Consider the following 17,415-nt stretch of genomic DNA (forward strand, 5'->3'; position numbering starts at 1 on the left):
AAGTCACTGCTTGCCCTGGATTGGTAGCATGGAATCTTGCTACTATTTGGATTTCTGCCAGGTACCATGACCTGGATTGGCCATTATTGGAAACAGGAGACTGGGCTAGATTGATCATTGGTCTGACCCACTATGCTGCTAATTTCTTATGGGTAGAGGGAAGTCTGGTGCTCCAGCAAGTTAAAGGCTGGTTACACAAGGCCTTGACACTCAACAACCTAGGCAACTAGGACCAAGACCTGATATTCAGAAAGCAAAACAGACTTCCAAGTCTCACATCATGGTAATGAAAACTCAGAAATACCAAATCCCATAAGCACAGAACTGAGAGGTTAAACTCTCACTTAAATGCCAGATAAAGACTGGCCAAATGAGAATTATGACGTCCCTGTGCAGCATCTCCTCCCCCCCCCCTTTTCTGGTGATTTGACATCTTTCTCCTCTCCTTCCGACAGTCTGGCATCTCTCCCCCCCCTTCCTTTGTCTCTTCCCCTTTTGTGGTCTAGCATCTCTGCCCTTCCCTTCCACATCTCCCCTTAGTCTGAAATCTCTCTTTCCCTTTGTTACTCTGGTCTGGCTTCTCTATTTCCGTCTCTCCCCCTCCAGTAGTCCTACATCTCTCTCCTTCCCTTTCACCCTTCTTTTGATCTGGTTATCTCTTCTCTCCTTCCTACTATAGTCTAGCATCTCTGTCCTCCCCTTCCCTCCTCCAGAGGTCTGGTATCTTTCTTTTTTTCCTCCACATCCCCACAGTCCAGCATCTCTCTAGTAACCACTTCCCCTGCGATCCCTTCATGACTCTCCCTGTATTTCCCCCCTTCGTGGGACCTGGTGGATCCTCACCCTTCTCATTCCCAGCAGCTGCTCTTGCACTCTTCAGGCCTCCAGCAGCATGAATAAACTACACACACTGCCTTCAGCAGCCCAGTTTTCCCTCTGCTACTGCTTCCCACCTTTGCAAGGACAGGAAGCAGTAGCAGAGGGAAAACTTCCGGACTGAAGGCAATGTGTTTACCTCACTCACACTGCCAGCAGCCCAAAGAAAGAGAAGCTGCTGAGGAGAAGCGCTGTATCCTGGGGGGAGTGGAATACTGCAGTGTGGGCTGCCCAGGTCTCTGTGACTTGTAACAGCCGCTGTGGTGTTATTATATTGCAGCCCAATTAAAATCCTTTTTGGCTTGGTGTAAGGATCACTCTAAGAGCTGGGTTAAACTGGAAAGGGTTTCCATATCCGATGATCTCTGTCGTGTACTCCCCCTAGCTACCAGTGAAAGAAGCCAGGAACTTGATGAAAGGAGCTAATCCATATCTGCACCATGCCTTTGTTATCTGGACCTGGACACCGGCCGATTGTTTTGTATTAGATGCTATTTTCAAGGCACACCAGTGTGGGTAGCAGAGGGATTTATACCTGAACCTAAGAATAGCCTTACTGGGTCAGACCAATGGTCCATCAAGCCCAGTAGCCAGTTCTCATGGTAGCCAATCCAAGTCACCAGTACCTGGTCAAAACCCAATGAGTAGCAATATTCTATGCTACCAATACAAGGCAAGCATTGGTTTCCCCCATGTCTTTCTCAATAACAGACTATGGACTTTTCATCCAGGAACTTGTCCAAACCTTTCTTAATACCAGCTTCACTATTCGCTCTTACCACATCCTCTGGCAACGCGTTCCATAGCTTAACTATTCTCTGAGTGAAAAATAATTTCCTCCTATTGGTTTTAAAAGTATTTCCCTGTAACTTCATTGAATGCCCCCAAGTCTTTGTAATTTTTGACGGAGTGAAAAATTGATCTACTTATACCTGTTCTACTCCACTCAGGATTTTACAGACTTCAATCATATCTCCCATCAGCAGTCTCTTTTCCAAGCTGAAGACCCCTAACAGTTTTAGTCTTTCCTCATATGAGAGAAGTTCCAAACCCTTTACCATCTTGGTGGCTTTTCTTTGAACCTTTTCTAGTGTCACTGACTATCTTTCTTGAAATAAGGAGACTAGAATTGAACGCAATACTCCAGATGAGGTCGCACCATGGAGAGATACAGAGGCATTCTTAGTCTTGTTAAACATCTTGTTAACCATCCATTTTTTAATAATTCCTAGCATCCTGTTTGCTTTTTTGACCACTGCTGCACATTGGGCAGAAGGTTTCATCATTTTGTCTACGATACCCAGATCCTTTTCTTTGCATCTGTCCACATTAAATTTCATCTGCCATTTGGACGCCCAGTCTTCCAATTTCCTAAGGTTGTCTGCAATTTTTCACAATCCGCATACGTTTTAACAACTTTGAACAAATTTAATCACCTCATTCTTCATTCCAATTTCCAGATCATTTATAAATAAATTAAAAAGCACCAGTCTCAGTCCCATTGCAGCACTTTACTCCACTGTTTACTCTCCTCCATTGAGAAAAATGACCATTTAACCCTACCCTCTGTTATCTATCTGATAACCAATTCCTAATCCACAACTGAACTTTGCCACCTATCCCATGACGCACTAATTTTCTCAGGAGCCTCTCGTGAGGAACTTTTATCAAAAGCTTTCTGAAAATCTAGATACTCTCTTCCCTCCGCATCCGCAGTTTCAGTATCTGCAGGGGTGCGGGGTGGAAGCAATCTTTCTACACTCTTGCCCCGTGCAAAGCCATCATCAAAAATGGCTGCTGTGAGTTCTCGTGGTTTTATGAGACTAAAACAGGAACTCACGGCAGCCATTTTTGATGATGACTCCGCACAGGGCAGGAGTGTAGGAAAATTGCTCCTGTCCCACATCACTGCTAGACCACCAGGTAAGGTCCGGGGAGACCCGGGATGCACGAGGGAGGCGGGGTGGGTCAGTCGGCACAAAAGTTACTCACAAATTTTCCGTATTCGCGGGCTGGCTCTGCCCCTAACCCTCGTGAATACGGAGGGAGGAGTGTACACTATATATCAACCGGCTCACCTTTATCCACATGTTTATTCACACCTTCAAAGAAGTCAAGCAAATTAGTGAGGCAAGATCTCCCTCAGCTGAACCCATGCTGACTCCATTTCATTAAATCATGTTTGTCTACATGTTCCACAATTATATTTTTTATAATTGCTTCTATCATTTTGCCCGGCACTGAAGTGAGGCTTACCGGTTTGTAATTTCCTAGATCTCCCCTGGAGCCCTTTATAAAAATTGGCGTTAACATTGGCCACCCTCCAATCTTCAGGTTCTACAGACAATTTCAGCAACAGGTTACAGATCACTAACAGCAGGTCAACAATTTCATGTTTGAGTTCTTTTAGTACCCTGGGATGTATACCATCCGGTCCTGGCGATTTATTACCTTTTAACTTGTCGATTTGGCTTAGTACATCTTTCAGTTCCACTAAGATTTCTTTCAGTTCCTCTGCATCATCACCCTAGAAAATCATTTCTGGTTCAGGTAGATCTCTCACCTCTTCTTCCGTAAAGACCGAAGCACAGAATTCATTCAGTCTTTCCGCTATGGCCTTATCCTCCCTGAGCGCCCCTTTTGCTCCTTGATCATCCATTGGTCCACAGATTCACTCATAGGTTTTCTGCTTCTGATGTAACTAAAAAAATTGCTATGAGTTTTTGTCTAAGTTTCTCTTCATATTCTTTCTTAGCTGTCTTTATCAATGCTTCACATCTAACTTGCCAGTACTTGTGTTTCTTCTTATTTTCTTCATTCGGATCCTTTTTCCATTCTTTAAAGTATGTTTATTGGCTCTGCAGGGCCTCACAGATTTGGGTGATTTTATTGAAGAGGGGTGAGGCTTATGATGTGAAGACTTCCAATCATTTTTGGTATAGGCAGGTGACAGATTATATCCAACGAAAGGTTCTTGGGAAACTACAATTGCCTGAAACTCCCTTAGAATGGGCTCTTATAAGGCCCTTATTCAATAATAATAATAATAACAGCTTATATACTGCAATACCGTGAAGTTCTATGCGGTTTACAAAGATTAAGCAAAGGTACAAATTGATTGACTTTAAGAGGGGAGAAAGAAAGAGGGTTAATAGAACAGGAAATCCATTTTTGAGGAGAGAGTGATCAATAGAACAAGTTAATCGCTATAGAGGGGAGAGAGAAGAGAGGATCAGTTGTCTAGATACTTTAGAACAGGTGTGTTTTCAGACATTTCCTAAATTCCTCATAAGTAGTGGGCGAAAGCAATTGTTCTAGGTCTTTACCCCATGATGCTGCTTGGTGCGAGAGAAGATGTTCATGGTGTTTTTTCAGTTTACAACCTCTCACTGGGGGGGGGGGGGAACGAAGTTGGAATGTGAGCTTCTCTTGTGTCTGTTGGCTGAGAAGACGAAAAGGTCAGTTATATATTTAGGGGCAAGTCCGTGTAGTGCTTTGAAGCAGAAGCAGGCAAATTTAAACTTTACACGCGCCTCCATTGGCAGCCAATGCAGCTGCCGGTAATAGGGTGTCACGTGGTCAAACTTCCTCAGCCCAAAGATCAGTTTGACCGCTGCATTTTGCATCAATTGTAAACACTGCATGTTCTTTTAGGAAATTGCTAAATAGGTGATGTTACAGTAGTCAAGTAGACTCAGTACGAGGGATTGGACTAGGGTTCTGAATGCCGCTGTATCGAAATAAGCTTTAATGGATCTGAGTTTCCAGAGAGTGAAAAATCCCTTTCTGATCAAGGAGTCTACCTGGTCTCTCATGGTTAGGCACTGATCCAAAGTTACACCTAGTATCTTTACGGTAGGTTGGATAGGGTAATTAAGATTATTGATACATAGTGGTGATTTGGTGTCAAGCGGATGTGGCGAAGCAACAAAGAAAGTTGTCTTTTCTGAATTAAGTTTGAGCCTAAAGGTTGTCATCCAGTGCTCCATCACGTTTATGGCTTCTGAAGCTTTAGGAATAGTTTCAGAGATAGAATTAACGAATGGGATGATGATCGTAAAATCATCTGCATAACTAAATAGTTTTATCCCTAACTGGGTTAGCTACATGCCTTGTGAGGACATGTAGACGTTGAAGAGCAATGGAGATAGCGGAGACCCTTGTGGCACACCGGATGGATTGCTCCAGGTATCTGAAAGTTCATAATTAAAACGTACTTGATAAGTGCGGGACATAAGGAAGCCACGGAACCAATTCAGCACCTCGTCCCTGATACCAATGGCGTCTAGGCATTGTAGCAGTTTCCCGTGGTCTACTAGATCAAAGGCAGAACTCATATCGAATTGCATAACCAGGGCATTAAGGACCTTACTAAACAGTAGGCGCAGATTGTCTAAAATAGCCGCAATTACTGTCTCAGTACTGAATAACGGTCTAAAACCGGATTGAGTTTCATGTAGGAGAGAGAACTGATCCAGATAATCCATCAGTTGGGTGTGTACCAATCCCTCCATAATTTTTACAATAAACGGAATGGATGCTACTGGTCTGTAGTTGGATATTATAGCTGAAGATTCTTTTCGATTTTTTAGAATTGGGGTTATTATTATGTGACCATTATTAGAGAGGAACTTCCCAGTTTTTAGGTTACGAGCCAAATATTGCATCAACGATAGTTTAAATACTAAAGGTGCCGCTTTCATGATTTCTGGGGGGCATGAGTCCAGAACGCAATAGGATTTAGAGTATTTGTTATATAGTCTGTTGTAATTGTTCCACTCTAAATCTTGAAAGGAGCTCCAGATCATGTCTGCCGGTGTATCATTTCCTTGGTTGATAGGTATCGGATGATCACTAGGGTCGTTTGTTGAACAATGAATTCTAAGGTTTTTAATTTTTGAATCGAAGTGTAGTGCTAAGTCATTTGCAGAGGGTAACTTAAGAGTTGTGTGTGGGCGTGGTGTAGCGAGCGGTGTCAAATAAATTTGTGATCAGGTTGAATAGCTCTTTTGTATTGATTCCTTGTGAACCATTACAAGATGAGTTGATTTTAATTGAGTAGAATGCTTTACGTTTGTCTTTTTATCATTTGTTTGTAGATTTTTATGTTAGCTCTCCATTTGTTATGGTCTGTTAGTTCTCCTGTTTTTTTCCAAGTTCTTTCTAGTCGTCTAGCTAGTTGTTTCAATTTTAGAAGTTCGGTGTCAAACCATTTGTTATATTTATTTGCACTGCTTTTGCATATAGGGGCGATTTTATCTAAAATTCAAAAGAATTCCCCTTCCAATTAAATTTATAGCACTTTGGGAAGATCTCCTGGAACACACTCCACCAATCATTAATTGGGAGTTGTTTCAACATTTCTTACGCACTTCAATTGCATAGAGTTCTGTAGTGGAAAATGGCTATAAAATGCTTTACCAGTGTTACTCACTCCGGTACAGTTACACAAAATGCACCCTCATGCATCAGACTTGTGCTGGAGAAATTGTGGCCAGCAAGGATCGTTTCATAGTAACATATACATATAGTAACATGGTAACATAGTAGATGACGGCAGATAAAGACCCGAATGGTCCATCCAGTCTGCCCAACCTGATTCAATCTAATTTTTTTTTTTTTCTTCTTAGCTATTTCTGGGCAAGAATCCAAAGCTTTACCCGGTACTGTGCTTGGGTTCCAACTGCCGAAATCTCTGTTAAGACTTACTCCAGCCCATCTACACCCTCCCAGCCACTGAAGCTCTCCCCAGCCCATCCTCCACCAAACGGCCACATCTGGTGGGATTGCCCAAAGGTAATTCCTTACTGGGAGATGGTCTTTTAACTGCTTTCTGAAATTTTACATAGAACAGTCTGCAAGTTCATGGTTGTGCTCTTTTGCACATACTATTAGTTGCATTCCCCCGTAAGTTTCATAAGCTTGCTTGTTACCTATTTATAGCTAGTCAACTTCCATTGGCAATCACAATGGAAATAAGCTCATTCTCTGTTCAGGACACAGTTGCTTAGTAAATTGGATTTTATTTTTCGCATATCTAAATTGACAGCTATAGTGCTCCACTCTTCTTTAAAGTGTGGAACCAGTATATAAAATGGACAGAGAGTTTCCAAATACATACATGTATATACCCCCACCCCATTTGCTGGGCCGCAATGGAAGTTTCTGCCATGGCCATGGCCCTGAGTGCTGAATGCTCTGACACTCATGGAATTCCTATGCCGGTCCATGGATATAAGGGAAGTGTGTGGTGCAGTGGTTAGAGCTACAGCCTCAGTACACTGAGTTTGTGGGTTCAAATCCCACACTGCTCCTTGTAAGCTTCAATAAATCACTTAATTTCCCATTGCCCCTGGTACATTAGGTAGTATGTGAGTCCACCAGGACAGCTTGAGTATCTGAAAGTAAACCACTTGGGCTATAAGTGGTATATAAATATTAAAATTAAATAATAAAAATAATCAACAAGTTTCTGGACTGATCTGTTAAATGGAAAGGAATTATCCTTTTCTTTGTATCATTTTACTATGCATATTATGAATATGCTGGAATAGCTAAAACAAGTTACATACCTTCAGAAGTTTTTGATTACCAAAAAAAATACAAAATTACTGTAATTTATCTCAGCAAGGGACCTTACTAAGAAAAAAAATCCACAGGCTGGGGGTGGGACATTGGACCTGGCCTTTTTTGTATTCATATCCTGGCCAATATTCAGCTAGGACCCACATAAGTGTATTTTATTCATATATGTTCACCCAAATTTCAGGTACGTATAAACAAGTAGCAATTCTCTCACCTTCAACTCTGGACTCTAAATATCTATCCAAGTCTGTGTCTTTTTTCAAAGCCTCTTCTGAGACCTTAGGAGCATTTGCTAAACAAACCAGTACAACACTCATGTTATCACGGCTTCCCTGTAAGATAAAATATACACAATATAGTTAATGAAATTTCTCATATTTTTTTCTTCCACCTGTTTAATTATGCTACTTATAAGAAATTTTTTTAAAATGCAAATCAATATGCAAGTGCCATAAAGTGATCATGCAGCTATCAATTCCATGTAAATACTAGTATATCAACCAAATTTTAAAATGGGAACTTACCTTTGAGTTTAAACCGTCATGTGATAACTTCATCAGGCAATGGGTTATTTATGACATTGTAAGCTCAGAGGTTTCTCCTAAGCTTTACAAAGGAATGAAAAATGCCTTGATTCTTTTCTTTTTAAGTCAAAAAAGTTTATCATCTCCCAAAAGAGAAATCTAAGTTGAGCGACTGCATCTTTGGAGGACAAGGGTATTTCTCCAAATACATAGCATCTGAACAAAGTTACATACACAACTAGCTAAGGGTTCATAAGAACTGAGAGTACAGAAGACAGTTTGTTAATAAATTTAAAATGAAAAGAAAATGAACATATTGCAAATGAAGTCAAAATTCAGCATTACTCAGGAATCACAAGCAGCAGAGTCAAATCAAAATTAGATTTCAGGAGTGAAACATTAAATGAATGGTAACTGAATTTCACAATGTCACATTAAATGAACGGTAACTGAATTTCACAATTTGTACAACAGAAGAGCGGGACTTGGGTGCAATTGTATGTGATGATCTTAAGGTGGTCAAACAGGTTGCAAAGGTGACGGCGAAAGCTAGAAGGATGATAGGTTGCATAGAGAGAGGTATGGCCAGTGGGAAAAAGAAGGTATTTATGCCCCTGTATAAGACTTTGGCAAGACCTCATTTAGATTATTGTGTACAATTCTGGAGGCTGCACCTTCAAAAAGATAAATAAAGGATGGAGTCGGTCCAGAGGAGAGCTACTAAAATAGTATGTGGTCTTCATCATAAGGCATATGGAGACAGACTTAAAAGATCTCAATCTGTATACTTTGGAGGAAAGGCAGGAGAGGGGAGATATAATAGAGACGTTTAAATACCTACATAAGGTAAATGCGCATGAGTCAAGTTTCTTTCATTTGAAAGGAAACTGGCATTAAGAGGCGATAAGCTCCAGAGTAATCTAAGATGCATGGAACAGTCTCCCAGAAGAGGTGGTGGAGACTTATATTACTTATAATTTTAATGCACACTATTGTCTATTTTCTGTAAACCGCTTAGAATCCTAACGGAGTTTAGCGGTATATAAGAAATAAATTACATTACATCATGTTTCTGGAAAAAAAAACTAAAATCTGTGACACTTTAAATAATATAAAGTTTCTTTTTGAATAGCTAGATTCAAAGTTTCTCCCAAGCATATGTAGATGTAGATCTTTTTATCAGGCTTGCACAAAAATTGCAATGATTTTTTCCAAGTAACCTTTCTTCCTTAGGCATAACCATTCAAGAGCTATGCCATAAGAACAAAAGGGAAGTGATTGTCCATTGGAATTAGACCCTGAATCAGAAGGCTTCTGTAACTGGGTAGAGTAAGTGGAGGATCAATCCTCCCCTGCATCAGATCTGCATACCAATCTTAGCCAATCCTAAGAATCATTTTCCCTGGATGACGAGAAGAATTTTGCTTAACTTTGGCCACAGAGGAAAAAAAAAAACATAGGTGATCCAGCCCCTCCACACTGGGGTGCTTCCAATGGCTGAAGAATCTGCAGATTTGCGCATTCCCCTTGGATACCATTACATCTAGACTCAAGACTCCACAACATAACATAAATCAGGGCACCTGGCCTCATCTCCACCCCTCCCCCGTTCCAGCAGAGGAGAGAACTAAAGAGAAGCAGCGCTAACGGCACTCTGCACCAGCGGCCAGTTTCGGGAGCCCTTTCCAGCAGGGTACCTGGCCTCATCTCCACTCCTCCCCCGTTCCAGCAGAGGTGAGATCGAAAGGGAAGCAGGGGAAACTTTTCTCCCTTCAAGGGGGCTATCGCCAACCGAAAACAGCGGCCACATCGGCGGGTCTCTAGCACTGCTCCGCCCACCCACCCCCGAGCCAGCAGGGGAAACTTTCCCCATGTTTAAGTCTAATTGTGAAATCTTTCATCGTTAAGCATAATCGTGAACCCATTCAACTGTAAAGTTCATTTACTAGCTCTCAAAAAAATATATATATATACATAAAGCAAAAGTAATCAAAAAATTATCTTAAATACCTGTTGAATCTTATAATCTGTTAAATGCTTGCTGTCTTAATTTTTGTCAATTAATTGTTGTCAATTCTTAACTAATTTGTTAAATGCCTATTGTATCCAAAAATCTATGCTAATTTGAATACCGATTTGATAGCCAGATTATCTTCATCCCCCTTCCACAAGATCATTTTCAGAATAACTCCAATTCAGAAACGCTTTACTAGATCTGTCCAATATCGTTTGTGCTGATACCTAGTACGTTATTACCTAGTCGCTCCTCCATCCTTAACCTACTCTCACACGCCTCAAACAGGCCATCTAACCCATAGATCTCTAATCTCTCATCATGAAGCCACCTTCATGGCTCCTTCTTCTCCTACTCTTCTCTTCTCTCAAACTCTTCCCCTGCCTGACACCCCCTGCCCCCAACCTCCTCGACTACAAATGCTCGCAATATCTGCCCTGGTTCGTGCCTAAGCAATCTGGATATAAGATTGTTCAGTTGTGCCGATGACATCACAACAGTTTCACCTTGTAATTCGGTTCTATCTCAGATTACTACTCAAATTGAGACTATAATGGAAAGGATGAATCTTTGGATACCGCAATTCAAACAAGCTTAATTCTGATAAAACAAAGTTCTTTGTAGCATTTCCTACCAAAATTTTTCATGAACTTTCCATCAATATACTTTCAACATCTTATACAATCCATCCAACGATTAAAAATTTAAGAATCGTATTAGATAAACATCTTACTATGAAAACCCAGATAGATGTTGTACATAAAAGTTATTTTACTTTGTGGAGACTACGAACAATTAGACCCTATTTTGAAATTTTCAGCCTTTAAATTATTGGTCCAGTCATTACTGCTGAGTATCCTTGACTATTGCTTATTTATCAATTACTAAGAAGGAATTATTGAGATTATCACTTGATACAGAACACCGCAGTTAGATTGATTTACGGATTGAAGAAATACGATCATGTTACGTTATTTTATTGCGAATTGCATTGGTTGCCTGTGGAAGCTTGGGTATTGTTCAAGTTGGGCTGTTTTTGTTACAAGGTTTTATATGGTGCAGCCCCTACTTATCTGGCTAATAGTTTTTCCATAGCTACGCACAAATGCAGTAGAAAAACTCATACTCTGTTCAATTTCCCTTCAGTAAAAGGTTGTAAAAGCAAGAAATTCCTAAATCACTCTTTAGCATCTCAGGCAGCTACTTATGAAAAAGAATTTTGATCATTGTTGCTCACAGCTATTTCTTACAGACATTTTAGAAAACAGCTAAAAACCTATTTTTTCTCCAAATACCTGACTAGCTGACTCATTCAAATATACGATTATGTTTAATGTTTATAATCTTTTGTAAACCGCATAGAACTTTTTGGTAACGCGGTCTATAAGTATAACGTTATGCTATTCTTTGGGACAAGGAAGTAACGGGAGTAAAATCCTGTGCTCTGCTGTTCCAGAGGAACTCTCTCAATGGTACGGAGCTTGAGCTTCCTGAAAAAGAAGGGTGGGATACTCTCTTGGGGGAAGATCTGGTGGAACCTGAATGAAGTGAAGAGTAACCTTCCCTGATAATTGAGATGACCCAGAGGTCGGATGTAATGAGTTCACATCCTTGGTAAAAAAGATGGAGATGACCCCCAATGGGGAGGGGAGAGGACAGAGGCAGAACGATTGAGGTTATGCTCTGTGTTAATTGTCAAAAAGACTGGGAGGCCTTGGGTGCAGCAGGGGTCTGAGGTTTATGCTGCTGTTTCTTAGGAGGCGGCCTTGAATAAGATGCTGGCTTTTGAGAAAAACGCCTCTGGTAAGATGGAGGAGGCCTATAACCCTTAGCAGTGGAAGGCTTTGGCCTGATTATGGAAGCAAACGATTTCTAATGTTCAGATAAGCGCTTTGTAGCTGCCTCAATAGAGTCATCAAACAACTCATTGCCCTGGCATAGGATGTTGGCTAGTCGATTTTGTAGATTCGGGTCCATATCTATGGTGCGGAACCAGGCCAGATGGCACGTCGCCACCAAGAATGCAGTGACTAGAGAACAATTCAAATGCATCTATGCAGCTTGAACCATATGCATGCGAAGTTGACCCAGAGTGTGATGCATGTGTTGAAACTCTGGAAGTCGATGTTGAGGAAGATACTTGAAAAAATAAACCATCAGGCATGGCGTTTACAAATGCTTCATATAAGTAAAAACAAAGTTATAATTAAAAATTCGGTTTGTCATCATCGAATTTTGATACAGCCAATGACCAAACTTGTCCATGGTCCTGCCCTTCGGTCAGGAGGGACGGTGGCATAAACTTTGGCAGGATTGGTTCTTTTTAAAGAAGACTCCATGAGAGGAGATTGATGGGATAATTGAGACTTCTCAAATCCCTTACAATAGACCATCTTATATCGAGATTCCATCTTTGCTGGCACAGCAGGAATGGAATATGGTGTATCAAGATTTCTTTTGAAAGGAGAGAGAGGAGGCACTTTTGCTTGGTGAAAGGAGTTACCCAGGGGCTTTGTCAGCTGTTCCCGAGCCGATCTCAGTGGGAGGGGCTAACCGGAGATAAGAACTTGCTGCTGCCTGCGGCGTTGGAGAGAGAAGAGGCACTTTTGTTTGGTGAAAGGAGTTATCCGGTGGCTTTGACAGCTGTTCCCGAGCCCCACGCTGATTTCAGTGGGAGGGGCTAACCGGAGACAAGAATTTGCCACTGTCTGCGGCATGGGCCACAGGGACCTCTTTTGGAGTCCCGGTGGAGCCCTAGTGGAGTAGGGAACACGATTTGAGATTTTCTTTTATATTAATGTGGTTTTTTTGTGAAAATGGGAAAGCGAAAGGTAAAGCCTAAACTGTTACCATCCAGTACTCCAACTTGCCCAGGCCCTATTGAAAGATACTTAGTATTAGCTCCTAAGCCTCTCTCTCCCTCTATTGCAAGCAATATATCAGGGGCTTCATTAAGTTCTGGGGAAAGAATTTTCCCGGGTCCACCCGTCTCATGTTTCTCTCTAGGGGAGACTTGTCCAAATGGTAGTCCTCCCATTGGAGAGAATGTAGCCTCAGACCGAGTGATACAACAACCACAGTTGATCCAACCAGTCAAGTTTCCTAGTGGAAATTTGATTAATGAGGAAATTCCCCAGAATATTACTTTAAAGGATGTATGGATGGTAGTTAAGAGGTCTGAGGCTCTACTACAGGGTCCAGTCCAAAAGCTTTGTGCTTTTACAGATCAAGTAGTGTCTAAAATGGAATTTATAGATGGAAAAATTAATCAATTAGAAGGAGCAGTTAAAAAATTAGACTCTCAGATAGTATTGCTACAGCAGACTAGTACTGCAATTAAGGATAGCCTTTGGTTGCATAGGCAATGTGAAACTATTGAAAATCATATGAGAGCTTCAAATCTGTGAATACTGAATTTCTCCAAATGTTCACTGCTCTCAGAGATCCTACTTCGAAAATATTTCTAGAATTGAGCAATGCTGAAACTATAGTTTTGAATAGATGTTTCTATATTCCAACTAGAGGGCCAGTTAAACAAGAGGGAGGAGTTACTGGTGGATCTGATCAGAAGAAAGATCCACTGGAAAATTTAACATTATTTCTTGAAACAACTCAGGATGAAATTTCTGAACGTGCCACCCTCTTGGTAACTATTGCTTCAGAAAAAGTGTAAAAGCGTTGTTTTGAAAAATTATTTCTTAAAAAAAATTTCCTGTTCTGTGGGCAGAAATTACAAATGTTTCCGGATGTTTGTATGGCTACCCAATATAGGCGGAAACAATTTCTTCAATATAAATCTCGAGTATTATCCTTGGGAGCAACTTTTTTCCTAAAATTTCCTGCCAAATGCATGATTACTTATTTAAATATTTCATATGCTTTTTTTGAACCTGATCAGTTGGAGAGATTCCTGATAGATAAAGAGACGGATGTTCAAACAAAAACTTAATAATGAGTTATCTACAGGTAGTATATATTTTCTTTCTTATTTCTTTGATGGTTAAAATCTCTAAGATTGCTTCCTCTCTTTTCCTTGATGTGGACTCATATTGCTTTAGAATACTGTTGTATTATAAATTGTTATACTTAATAAAAAAATATATATATATATTTCTTTTGAAAGTTTAACAAAGAATGCCATTCATGGGTAATTTGAGAGAATCCCTAGGAGGATGAGACATACCCAGTTCTTCCAAATACTTCTTAGAGTATTTTGAGTCACTTTGATTCCAAAGTGATGTTAAGATCTTTACTCATTTGGCATAGAAATTTTGTAAAGGACACCGGATCTGAAGAGGTATGACCTCGTTAAGGAGAAGGTGAATGAGAGCTCCTCGAGGTACCTTTCACAGCAGAGAACGAAGGTGAAGCCTCTCTGGAGTAGTGATACCTGAGATCTGAATTCAAAGGCAAAGATGAAGAAGAACGCCCACTTCTGGAATGTGAAGAAAACCTCGCAGGAGAAGAACTCGACTGACGAGAATGGTGAGGCTCTGTAACGGATCTCCTCAACAAAGGAGTTGGTGGTCTCGAAGAGTCTCGATGCCTCGATAAACAAGACCTGTCTCGAAAAGACCTGGGCCTCGATGAATGCCTCGACATAAGACGAGAAAGAATTATGCCTCGAATCAAGGGCCTGTGATTGAGTTGGATCCAACCTCAAAAATGAATGTCGAGAAGTCTTCGACCTGTGCCTCGAAAAGAGCAATGCCTTATATGAAGAGGTAGGACTGGAAGTCAGAGAACAATGTTGAGACCCTGAAAAGGACTCAGCTCGTTGTGTAGAGGTATCTCGAGGCACTCTTAAGGACTCAACTCCTTGCATAGCTCGAGGCACTCTCAAGGACTCAACTCCTTGTATTACTGCTGAGTGCTCAGGCTGGACTGCAGGAAGCAGGGTCGAGGCAGGAGTCAATTTGGCAAGCATGTTACCAAACTCCTGATGCAGAATAGTTTCCAACATATTCTGCAAAGCCAGCACCGAAGACCACTGGATCTGGTACAATTGGTGTGATGACCTCAAGGAAGAATGTTGCCTCGATTTTGAGACACATTTCTTGGGTAGCCTCGGACACACCGGTTCTAAGGGTGGCATGTCCAGAGGGGTTGGCTTAGCTATCTTACCTGACAGAGACACTAAGGATAATGGTGTCTCGGGAGAAGATTTAGCTGATTTCCCCGAAGACGAAGACTTCCCCATCGAGGAAGGTTTAAGCGAGGTCGAGGTGGAAGGTTTTGCCCTGAAGAAGACTTTGCTGGAGTCGAGGTCGGAGCCAGAATCGGGGTCAAGGCCTTAGGTAAAGGCCAATCCATTCCCCCGAATATTTTTTCAATCTGAACTCGACGACGTTTAAGGGCTCGATTTTGAAGTGTAGCACAGTGGGCGCACGACTCCGGACAAAGATCAAGTCCTAAACACTGTACACACCACTTGTGTGGGTCAGTGATGGAGATCACGCGTTGACACTGGCTACACTTCTTGAACCCTATGACCGGCCGGGACATGGAATGACACATGGCAGCGGCTAAATCAAAGCCCGCAGGCTGAGGCCGAGGAAGAAGCCCCACCGTGACACAATAAAAAAAAATTATATATATATTTTTTAATAAACGCGCAAACACAGCAACCCTATAAAGAAAATACACAAGCAGCGGTGAGAGAAGGCACAAGTAGAACTAACTCTTGCGCAGAGCCTTGAAATAAGAACATAAGAATAGAAGAAGTTGCCTCTGCTGGGTCAGACCAGGGGTCCATCGCGCCCAACAGTCCACTCCCGCGGCGGCCCATCAGGTCCGTGACCTGTAAGTGATCCTTTGCCTAAAACCCTTTAATCCCCATTTTTCTTCTATCTATACCCTTTCATGGCCCTATCTCTAACTCTATCTATATCCCTCAATCCCCGTATCCTTCAGGAACTTGTCCAATCCCTCTTTGAACCCCCTTAATGTACTCTGTCCTAACACATCCTCCGGAAGCCTATTCCAGGTGTCCACCACCCTCTGAGTGAAGAAAAATTTTCTAGAATTGGTTCTAAACCTGTCTTCTTTCAGTTTCTCTGAGTGCCCCCTTGTTCTTGTAGTTCCCATTAGGCTGAAGAATCAGTCCCTTTCCACCTTCAGTATGCCCTTCATGATCTTGTAAGTCTCTATCATGTCTCCTCTGAGTCTTCGCTTCTCCAGGGTGAAGAGCCCCAGTCTTTCTAGCCTCTCTGCGTATGAAAGGTTTTCCATACCTTTTATCATTCTTGTCGCTCTTCTCTGAACCCTCTCAAGTATCTCCATGTCCTTCTTTAGATACGGCGACCAACTCCACGGAAAACTTAGAGCTGAGGAGACCCTTGCCCTACGTCGGGCGGGAAGGCACTCGCGCATGCACAGTGTGGCAGTCACAAACTTTCTAAAAGTTCTTCAAGCAGGTCTGCTTGCGAGGCTGTCCCCATCAGGCCTCTGTGGAAGACGTCACCCTTATGTTGAGAATATGCTGCCTGCTTGTCCTGAGATAAGAGCATTATAACATTTTCATTTTTCCATTCTTTTCCTGATAATGCCTAACATTCTATTTGCTTTCTTAGCAGGCACCGCACATTGAGCTGAGGGTTTCAATGTATCCTCAACAATGACACCTAGAACCTTTTCCTAGGCAATAACTCCTTAACACAGAACCCAGTTATCACATAGCTATAATTTGGGAACCTCTTTCCCACATGCATCACTTTGCACTTGCTCACATTAAACGTCATCTGCCATTTTGATGGCCTGTCTTCCAGTATTACAAGGTCCTCTTGCAATGTTTTACAATCCTCTTGCAATTTAACAACTTTGTCATCAGCAAATTTTATTATATCACTAGTATGGCTGACATTGCTGCCTGGATGTCCTGCTGTCATCTGAAACTAAATATGTCCAAGACTGAGCTGCTACTCTTTCCTCCTAAACCCTCTGCTCCCTAAAAGAAAAAGGATGCTTGAGTGGAGCTCCAGAACCCTTGAAAAAGCCTTTTTGTGGCGTAATGGGTCCCATCGGGGCAAGCTAGCGATTCTGCACATTAAAAGATAAGTTAAAACACTTTCTGTTGAGATGTTTTATTTAAATGGTTTCATTGAACTTTGAAACAACATTAAGTGTTAAGCATGACATCAATGAGGAGATGATAAGGGTCAAGAATATACACTTCTCTCTCCGTATTTGCTGTTTCAGCATTCGCGGTTTCGATTATTCACGGTTTTTAGCTTGCTGGCTCCTCCCCCCAAATTATATCAGCTTGCATAGAGAAATTGCTGATTCCAAGAATTTACAGAGAAAATCGCTGATTCCCAGCACTTTCTTCATCATGTTTTGTCTCTCCTTCAGGAACAGACCAGGTCTCCCATGTTATTCGCGGTTTCACTATATTCACAATGGTTTTTAACAGAAAAC

At 41.5% G+C, this 17,415-nt stretch overlaps 1 protein-coding gene across 6 annotated transcripts in view; it reads right to left on the reverse strand.

The window, feature by feature from the left end:
• Window positions 1–17,415, reverse strand: part of PPM1B (protein phosphatase, Mg2+/Mn2+ dependent 1B) — a 99,006-nt gene that overhangs the window by 45,390 nt on the left and 36,201 nt on the right. For all 6 annotated transcript variants that reach the window (XM_033937440.1, XM_033937434.1, XM_033937437.1 and 3 more), the window contains one exon: window positions 7,676–7,793. In XM_033937440.1, the coding sequence (XP_033793331.1) occupies window positions 7,676–7,793 (118 nt within the window). The remainder of the gene's footprint in view (window positions 1–7,675; window positions 7,794–17,415) is intronic.

The sequence above is a fragment of the Geotrypetes seraphini genome, chromosome 3 (assembly GCF_902459505.1).
Source record: "Geotrypetes seraphini chromosome 3, aGeoSer1.1, whole genome shotgun sequence".
Lineage (NCBI taxonomy): Eukaryota > Metazoa > Chordata > Amphibia > Gymnophiona > Dermophiidae > Geotrypetes > Geotrypetes seraphini.